Source organism: Ptychodera flava, chromosome 20, assembly GCF_041260155.1.
Source record: "Ptychodera flava strain L36383 chromosome 20, AS_Pfla_20210202, whole genome shotgun sequence".
Lineage (NCBI taxonomy): Eukaryota > Metazoa > Hemichordata > Enteropneusta > Ptychoderidae > Ptychodera > Ptychodera flava.
The window spans coordinates 29156460-29167042 of NC_091947.1; the positions used below are offsets into that span (position 1 = coordinate 29156460).

The 10583-nt window shown below is 37.8% G+C and overlaps 1 protein-coding gene across 1 annotated transcript; it reads left to right on the top strand.

Moving 5' to 3' along the window:
* The first annotated feature begins 1202 nt into the window (after positions 1–1202).
* LOC139120537 (ubiquitin-like domain-containing CTD phosphatase 1) lies at positions 1203–9922 on the top strand. Its single transcript, XM_070685008.1, has 7 exons — positions 1203–1367; positions 2355–2532; positions 3704–3819; positions 4285–4383; positions 4881–5017; positions 5943–6056; positions 7847–9922. Exons 1-7 carry the CDS (start codon positions 1205–1207, stop codon positions 7997–7999), a joined length of 960 nt encoding a protein of 319 aa, XP_070541109.1. The 5' UTR covers positions 1203–1204; the 3' UTR covers positions 8000–9922.
* The last annotated feature ends 661 nt before the right edge of the window (positions 9923–10583 follow it).

A 10583-nucleotide genomic window follows, 5' to 3' on the forward strand; every position in this document is an offset into this window, starting at 1 on the left:
AAAATCTCGCGCTCCTTGAAGACACAAAGTGTTAAGAAATAGGAACTTCCATCCTCTGAAAGTGATTCAGACAAATGAAACTATATTGTGTCAAAAATTAAAACTCTTGAGGTGGGCCATGACTTGAAAAGTGGTTGACAATTATGACGGCAGCTATAGTTGCTACAAAAAGGCCTGATGGCACTGTTCATGGAGCGTCCTCCGCGTTGTACAGTTTCTTCACAAACACCTGAGCATGGCACTGCAGCGCATGCAGATTAATGGATCTATGAGTATGCTCTGTTGTCCATTTCACTAAATCTCACTGTCACAAATGAATTGTTATACACCAATGTAAGAAAATTCTTCACCAAAATGCAGCTTGTGGTCTCCAGATCCCAGCTAAAACTTTTATTTGTTTAAGTTAGGCGGCATTTGTCCACAGTCGCCAATTGGCTTGGTAGTCTGCTTGATCGATTGATTGTCTGCTCGATCTATGGATCGCGTACTTGATCTGCCCTCCACTGCAACCTAAATATCGAGTAGCGATCGATGGATAGGACAATCAATCGATTAAACTGACTATCTCCAGCCCACGGCGCCCGCGCATTTGTCGGATGTAGTGAACCAGATGGAACTGGGTGCCTTTGTGTCAAAGTATACAACTGCGACACTAACTATACACAATTGTCTTCTTGTCCTCACAGCCAGGCCACGACATCGCTTATAATTACTAAAACTTTAATTCACGTTTTCATCGATACAAATAATGCTACCAACAATATCTTTCCAAATAAGCTTAAAGTGACCTACATCGTTTTTAGCATATTACCAAACTTTGAAGAAATCAAATAAATAATGAATAAATAAATATTTCAAGCTAGTTTTCGGTATGATAACAAATGCCCCAAGTTTCTTTGTGTTTTAATCTTTTGAGAAAATCAAGTAAACGTTGTAGGTATTTTAAACAATAAGGGCAGAATTGGATACATTTGATTTTGTGTTTTAATCTTTTGAGAAAATCAAGTAAACGTTGTAGGTATTTTAAACAATAAGGGCTCCGAGCCTTCCTATACGTTCTCAAGCTCAGCACTTCGAGGCGTTCTTCTGCAACTTGTGCAAGAATTTTCTGTACTCTTGAAAACCATAGACCTTAAAAACGGATTTAAGGTCTATGTGAAAACGAAGTATATACAATTCTAAGCACGATGAGGGCGCACATTTCATGATGGCGGACCCCGTAACTATTGTTGTGAAATGGAGTGGAAAGGAGTACACAGTGTCAGATTTGAGTCAAGAAAATACTGTAGGAGAACTAAAGGAAGCTATAAAGTCTCAAACAGGTGTGCTACCAGAGAGACAAAAACTGTTAGGATTGAAGTACAAGGGTAAGTGACACAATTATCCAAAATAATGGTATCCGGTTTGTACACCATCCCACAGGGAAGGCATCCCTTGCTCAACTGTGTACACATGTCCATACTCCAACATGCTCAAGATCAGCTCAGTGATGCGACTGTTGATCCCCTTGGATGCAGGCACAGGCGATCGACTCACTATATTCGAAGCTCAGTGTCAGAGGCATCGCGTACAGTCAGACGAACGCACTGCAGCTGCAGTGAACGTGTGCACGTTACCATAAAATATTGACCATGTTGACTGACAGTGTGAGCCAGCTTGCATTACAGTGTGAGACATGCAGGACATGTTTTGTGGAGGGACCGTGCTGTTACGTATCTTCACCGTCCCTCCACGGTGGTATCTTCCATTAAAACATGCGCCATTTTACGAATTTTCTAACGCATCATGACGAGCAACATGTGTAGGTCAGGTGTGAGAGTTTTGGATCAAGCCTCGAAATTGTTCATAGTCTCCTTTCCACAGGTAAAATTTTGTCAAGACAACATATTGATGTGAGGTGGAAGTGATAACGATTACGTGTTATCAAGAAGCAGCTTTCTTTAAATTGCATTTTTTTCAAAGTTTTCATTTTGCATCAAGACACAAGACATGACTCCTGGTGGGGAGATATGCATATTTCCCCAGTATAACACAGCAGAATAATTCTGAGGAATTCAAACTTTATTGTCCTCATCATGATGAAAACATCATTACAGAAACAAAGGGTACAACGGGATTATTCTACTGATCTTGTGCTTTGAAAAGCATGTGTGCGAATTTGAAATAAGTTTTGTGGAGGGACCATGTGCTATTTATTATACAGTTCCTTTTGTCTCAAAATCTCTGGCAAGCTGAAGTCATCAAGCAGTTCGGTAAAGTAAACATGTACTTTGAGTTTGAAAGCTATTGTTAATGTCAAACCACTTTATAATTTGAAGTGGAGTACATTATTTCATGTCTATTCCACATGTCAGGGAAATCCCCAGATGATGATGTTGCATTGTCGGCATTGAAATTAAAACCAAACACTAAAATCATGATGATGGGGACAAGAGAAGAAACGATTCAAGCAATTATGGAACCACCTAAAGACATTGGTGAAGTTGTTGATGATTTTGACATCGAGGAAGAGGAAGTCCTTATAGAAAACAGGTGAATTCATGTCATAATTATGTACTACCGTTAAAGTCATTTTATAAGACGCGTCTTTTATTATGATGTTGCAAATTTTGAACTCGAATTATTTCTCCAGAGAAGGGGTGCGACTTATAATATGTACCTTTGTGTTTTTTAAAGAGGTATACTCCTTCGTCAACCAGTAGGATAAAGTATCAACTTTTGATGAACAGAGCCAACCTAAATGGTGGCCGGTAGTGTGACAGATCTGATGAAAAAGGGGTGCGACTTATAATGCATACATTCTCCATTTTCAATTTTTTAAGGATTTCATCCCACGCAAGTCAATCAAAGGAGGGTGCGACTTATAATACAGATGCGTCTTATAAAATTACTTTAACGGTACATAGACTGAAAGATCCATCGCTTGAGAGCGCTCTAGGGGAGCTTTATAGAGAGCGATGGATCTGAAAGGGACACAGTCGGCCATTTTTTCATGAATTTTGTTTGATGCAAGATACTACTTATATTGTTTGACATCACAAATTAAATTAAACCATCGCAAAAATGAATTAATGGTCATGACCGTTAATTCATTTTCGCGATGGTTTCATTTATTGTGTCTAAAACTGGGGTCGAATATATGTACAGTCACCCATTCATTCAGTACCTTTCAACATGTCAAACAATATAAGTAGTATCTTATATCAAATAAAAGTCATGAAAAGTGGCCACTTTGTCCCTTTAAGTCTATGTAGTTCAGCGTCTTGCTGTAAATGACCATTTCTGATATGCAAACCTGTTGAGGGTGGTCACTCCATGACCAAGACGATGTGACTGCCGTGAGAAGGGCAGGTCTTCCTCTTGACCAGTGGGTGTGGCATAAATTCTCTGACAGTGTGCAGTCTTTAACTTCTTTTCACCCCAATGGTTCAGCCAAAACTCATTATCACCAATGATGGGTGTGGACATGTGTATGGAGAATCAAAGATACACAGCTTAAAATGCTACACATGATTTTCACCGACTTGATCTGCAAGACATACACAAATATGATGAGTTTGACTGACATGACATGATGACAACAGTGTGTGGCATACCAGTATCTGTCAAAATGATTTTGACAATAGTTGTAACTTTGAGTTTTATTTTTACAGGTAAGGAGTTTATTTTCATATCTCTCTGTTCCATTTCTCACTTATTTCAGGGAAGAAAATCTACAGAAAATAGCCAGAAGAGTCAAAGACTATGAAATCAAAATTTTGAACCCACCAAGACCTGGCAAGAAACTCTTAGTATTAGATGTTGATTATACATTATTTGGTAAGTACATGAATTATTTTGGCAGTATTTCATGTTAAGATAGCTGTTTTTGACCTTGAATACATTATCACCTAGCCAGCTTTTCAACATTGTGATGTTGTTGACATGTCATTCATATCTGTGTGTAAATGGTTGTAAGCCAACTATAAGAAGAAAGTGTTTGTGATGTGTTTCTAACAGGATTTGCTGTGTAAATTCTTCAGGCAGGTTTTGTGAATCAGTCAGCAGGTAAGGTGTACACCGCTCACACAAAATCTACATCAGTTTGTCTCTAGACTATGATCGCTTCATGTTTTGACAGACTGATAATTCTGTTTATTAACATAGATTACACATGAAATATATTTTTACTCTGCCTTGCTACGTTTCACAGAAAATGTGTTTGTCATTTGAGCATTTTTCATATTTACTGGAATTATTTTGTGCATCCCATTCAGTTTCCATTGACATCTGTTTACATTACAGATCATAGATCCTGTGCTGAGACTGGGGTTGAATTAATGAGACCTTATTTACACGAGTTCCTGACAGCAGCATATGAAGATTACGACATTGTAATCTGGTGTGAGTATTCCATGACTTGCAATATGATGATATGGGCAGGGATGAAGATGTGCCTCAGTGGTTTTGTGCACTTTCTTACTGTGCCTGAGGTCAGGGGTTCAAGCCCTGCTTATCCCAAATTTCCAGTAAAGAGGTCCACCATCACCATTGATAACACTGGGTTTGGGCTGAACCATTGAGGTGGAAGGGTTTCAAGACACCTATATAGGTCAGCATGCTTGAATATGTTTGATGAGAGTGAGGTAACTGGTCCAATGCATGCTGCAGAAAACAGACTGATAGTTGAGGAATATTTGTGTGACATGATTCAATGTAATTATTAATTTTTTGTGAACATGATTGTAAGTAGAACTTCGGTGTCCATAGCCAACAAAACATACATTTTATCATGAGAGCATTCCAAACTGATTAAATAAATTGACCTTCATTTAGAAGCAAAACCAAATTTACCCTTTCTGTGTGCTACCGCATCATTTGGTAATTCTTGTTTCCTTCAGCTGCTACAAGTATGAAGTGGATTGAAGCTAAGATGAAAGAGTTAGGTGTGACTGGTAATCCCAACTATAAGTTGACTTTCATTCTGGACAGTGCCGCCATGATCACAGTCTTTACTCAGAAATATGGAGTCGTAGAGGTAAGTCGTCCTTTATCAGTTAAATTGTTGAAATATTATTTTAACAGCGGAAAACAACTTGCTTGAGAATATAACTGTGGACTCTACTGGTCAATACCTTGCGTGGGCATGATTTGAATTTGTTTAGAAAATTGAGTTTCCATTGTCAAGGTTGAAAGGAAATGAATAATTCAGTCTGTGCTCAATACCCTTACCATAGAGAGTGGAAGCCATTTTGAATTTCGAAGATTGTGGAAAATTTTAGGTAGTTTTCCTCTATGATACAAAACTTTGATAGTCAATGATTTTAATTCTTTACTTTGAAAGCGAAACCTTTGTAAGTCTTCATCCACAGAGTATGAAAAAATTACAAAGAGTGTATTACCACAACTAGACAAGGTCACAAATGCCTAATATTCTCTCTTCATGTTACTTTCTGATGTTTGTGGTTTGAACAATCACTTTTTGTCGTCTGGATTGATTCCATAAATACATTTTGTCACACTATGCCATGTGGATACAGTACATATACAAACACTTCAAAGTGATGCAGATAGCATAAACTTAAAGAAATGATGGTGTGACATCAATGATATTTGGTGATACACTATCACTGCCTCCAGTAATTTATAAATAGATCATTTGCAACTCCACAAATGCTGCAAACAGAAAGCAAACCAAGAAGCAGTCATCATCATCATCAAACAGCTACAGGCACATCTAAGAATGGCTGCCAGGCAACCAGTTTGAGTCACATCACTTTTAAAAAACTGATGTACATGTATGTGCTGTTCGATGAAAGAAATTCACTAGCATATGCCTGTGAACAAATTGAATCAAAACTGTAGCCAATTAGTCATTCAGACTTTACTTCAAACCAGAAGTCATGAGTTTCCAAGTCTGCATCTTCCCTAACTTGTTTGCAAATATTCGTGATCATTTCCAGACCAAACCCCTTGGAGTTGTTTGGGGAAAGTTTGAAGAATACAGCAGCAAGACGACAATCATGTTTGATGACATCAGGAGAAATTTTTTGATGAATCCACAAAATGGACTGAGAGTAAGTAAAGTCATCCAAATTAGCAATTTCATTAAACTCCCACAAGAATATCAGTCCACCAATGTAGCAATTCCGTAATATAACTAGCATGTATACCTTTTTTCTCAAGTCTCAACGTTTATGGAGTAATGATAATATTTATGATTCCTTTCATAGTATGATAATTTCTTATTGACCAGTTCACCATTTTAACTCCTGTGACGTTAACCTCTGACAATGATTCTACTCCGGAATAAAAAGGACGCGATGCGTTCTACAGACTCAGTACGCCCAAGAGATCACGTGATTGCGGTAAAAACAAACCCACATGTGCTCTCACGTGTGTGGAAATACATGTTCGTCTATGCGCGTTTACACATGTGGGTTTGTTTGTACCGTGGTCAATTCGAATTCCGGGTTTGACCTATTGTGTCACTATTTCTGTTCACTGTATCAGCTACAATTTCTTGGTCTGCTTATGATTATACTCATTCATGTTAATGTCTGGAGTAGACAGATATTCCATCGTTAACAACAATGTATCATGCCAACAATGTTGACTTGCAAATACTAAATGTTTCAACATGTAGAATAGGAGACTGTGGTGAAACATTGAGCAACATTGCTGAAAAATTGCCGAGCAAGATTGCAAATTTTTTCTCAGCACAGTATATTCCAAATTTAGAAAGCATGGAATCAAATGTCATTTTGTCTCTTCATTGTTTGTTAAGATGATAATTTATTGTATTGTTTCAGTGTCATCTTTAGTGGCAGGCACATGAGCAGTAATTCACTTCCAGATTCGTTACTTACAAAGATAGTTGGGGTGAAAAATAGTACAGACGTTTGAGTTTTGATAACTGCACTGATTCTTGTTTGGCTTGAGCATGGATTTGAAATATTTTTGCACAGATCACTGTCTGTTTGAATCACAATGCAGACTGTTGTGAATGATGGCTGTAACATTCTGTAGTAATATTGGAGTTATAAGGCCCATGAAAATTGTAGCAATGAGCGTTAATTTAGGCAAAAACACCTCTGGGGTGCTATTTTCATCACTAACTCAAAATTTCTATAGGAAAAATTTATTAGTACTCAAACTGATATTGTTTTAACACCTGTCAAGAGGATTTGTGCCGCTGAATGTTTTAAGATAAGAGAATTTAACTCAACACTACTGTGGTGGCCTATGGAAAATCAATTACAGAACTTGTACAAGTGATAGACTCTATTCAAATAAGTTATCATTATCAACTGCGTGTATATCATTATCAAAGTTTCCTGGCAACATGGTTCAAGTTTTCCTTGTGATCATTGTGTTTCTCTGACAAAATTCATGATATTAATATTTGTTTTAATGGTTGACATTTGTGTTGTATGACCTTGAAAGTTGTTACTCTTGATTCATTTACAATATCCGACAGAACTGTAAGGTTCTATACAATAAGTACTATATTATTTATTCATAATATTATGAAATATTTCAATAATTTTCATTATCTGCTATTGTTTATGTGCAACAGTTATAGCAACCTAATATTCTGTAATGTCAGAAAAGGATTAGAATCTTTGTTGAATTTCACATGTACTTAGAATGTATAAAGAAGACAATGCATTATTTTGGTAAACAAGTTCTTCAATTCATTTAATGGTATGTCCTTTCACTTGAACTAATGATATTCCGGTAATCCTTGAATTTCCTAGGGACAGTGTCTTGGTTGGAGTGAACCACTTGATGATATGTTTTGGTGCAGCAGTTAAAAATGTTCAATATTAAAACATTAATAGTCTTCTGGTTTGTTTCCCCTCAGATTAGACCATTCCGAGAAGCTCATCTAAATCGGCAGCATGACAAAGAACTACTTAAGCTATCCAAGTACCTGAAAAATATTGCATCTCTGGATGATTTTAGTCACCTTAATCACAAACACTGGGAAAAATACCGACCGGAAAGTTCATCATAGAGAGTGAACTAACGTTTGTATTTTAAACCCTTTCACCACCATGGTTTGGCCGAAAGCCATTGTTATCAATGGTGATTGTGGACCTGTTTACAGGGAATTGGGGGTGAACATTTTAAAAGACTGCACAATGCAAAATCTGTATCAGCAGATTGATAAGTTTGTTGCTTGCAGATGGATATTGGAACGGAAGATGCAACAATCATGAAGAGATGTTGATTTTCACATAATGGTGTGAAACAGTGGCTTTTAGGGCTGGATGTATTTCACTGCATTTGATGTTCATATCCCATGCAGTCTCTTAAAATTATTACAAGACTGCATCCTTCTCAGCACAAACTGTATCAGTATTATATTTCATCCCCTTCCCTTGCTACAGATCAGATTCATCATCTCCCCAATTTGATTCAGAGATATGTATGCAAAACTGTGATGGAAGGGTTCTACCCTGGAATAAACTGGACCAGATGTGTTCTACAGACTCAGTATGCCCAACAGATCATGTGATGGCAGTACAAACAAACCTATGTGCACAAACGTGTATGGAAATACACATATTTCTGAGCATGTTTGTGCACATGGATTTGTTTGTACCATGGTCACAGTAAGTGAGGCTACCCACAATTCCACAACCTAGAATTAAAGGCTTTTTCAATTTTATCAGTTTCTTAACATTTTTTAGCTTACAGGATTATTTGTTTAAACTATGTTCCAAAATTATTGATTATGTATAAAATTCAAGAGTAAATTCAATAAGAAGTCGATGTTTGGAGGTGCTAAAAATTGCACACTTGTCAAGGTAAAGTTATCAAAAACTAAGATGGTCTCATCATACCACCTGCCAGACATGCAAATTTCCTTTGTTACAAACATAACAAAAATCAATACCCTTTCTTTTGGCAACACAGATGAAACTTATTCCCTTAGTTTCCTTGAAAATATTGTGTATGGCTGACAAAAATCTCTGTCGACAAAATTACAAAATTGCTATCCGCAGAAAAGGGGTTGATCTTCTCATAATTCACAGTGAGAAATCAGAAAATTATGGTTATCAGAACTATGTTGCCAGAATTTTGAAATATGGACCGAGTCGTTCTGTGTACAGAAGAAATTTGCTTCAGTTCAGTGAGTGATCTCCGTGTGTACAGATCATGGAGAATTGAGGGTAGCCTCACTTACTGTACCATGGTCATTGGAATTCCGGGCTCCATGGATATTAACCAGTTTTGGTGGTAAACCACAAAACCTAGTGTAGCATACAACCCAACCATTATAAATGGAAGTCAAGTTATTTCTGTCATTTTGCAGCCAAATGTCTGTTCCAAAAGGCATGGAAATATAGGTCATAAGGCAAGTCTTTCAGACTAGCTCAGACCATAGACCCTTGAAGGTCTATGCTCAGACTTGATAGTGTGAACAAGGAAAGTATTGTAGCGCTAAAACTACATGCAGGCAAAGTAATGAATATGCAATCATCTTTAAGAAATTGTCTGTTTGATGCAAAGATCAGGAGAGTTTAGTAGTCGCGCCAGCGGCTTACTGACTACGCATGCGCATATTCATAATATACTGTGCGCCTAACCGGAAGTGTACCCTACTTTCATGGGCAGCGCCATGTTTTTTTTAGTTCTCATAAATAAACAACTACGAAACGTGCAAATTATTACTTTATAACATGCCATTTATAATATATATCTCTTTTATTAGCCAGTAAGTGTTATCATCCACCTTGTCGCTGATACAAAATTGTTAATATCACGCATAAAATAGAAAAAGGGAGAAAACTGTCGTGCATATGAACGGGGAACTACGCAAAGAATGCTGGGATTGAATTTTAGAAAAGCGCCCCCTGTGTCAATAACTAGATTCAAAAATTGCCTGTTTTTAGACGGAACGCTATATACAAAAATCGTTAATATCACGCATAAAAATAGAAAAAGGGAGAAAACTGTCGTGCATATGAACGGGGAGCATACGCAAAGAATGCTGGGATTGAATTTTAGAAAAACGCCCCCTGTGTCAAGAACTAGATTCAAAAATTGCCTGTTTTAGACGGAACGCTATAGTTTTCAGCTTGCAAAGTGGAAGATGGGCAGTGTGGTTACCATTGCAATGATAATGACGGCATAATACGTCCCTTGTTTAACACAATAGGCGGTTATCATGGTGAAAATTGGCAAGTCTTTCTCACTCACTCCGTAGTAACTTACAGTAGCTATTCCTCTCACTTCTACCGCTTGAGGCGTCCTTCCATAGTACTATAAAAAGCCTGAACAGGCTACCAGGTGTCATTACCTTTCATCACGCTTGAACGGTAACATCTCCACAAGTGTTACCGGTCGTTCCTTCACGATGTCCGACTCTAAATCGTCGTCGAAGAAAGGCAAGAAGCCCGGTAAATCTCCCGCTCCTGTTACTCAGCCGGAAGAAAAACGGGACTCTTTGCCATTAGCCAACGAGGATAGCACGCATAGCAGTGGCGGTATTGGTACACCGACTGAAGCTAGTGCTACCTCGCAGTTATGCGATAGAGAAAGTGCTCCGTCGTCTAGCTTGAGCCAAGACTCAATTCGCCAGATTGCAACCC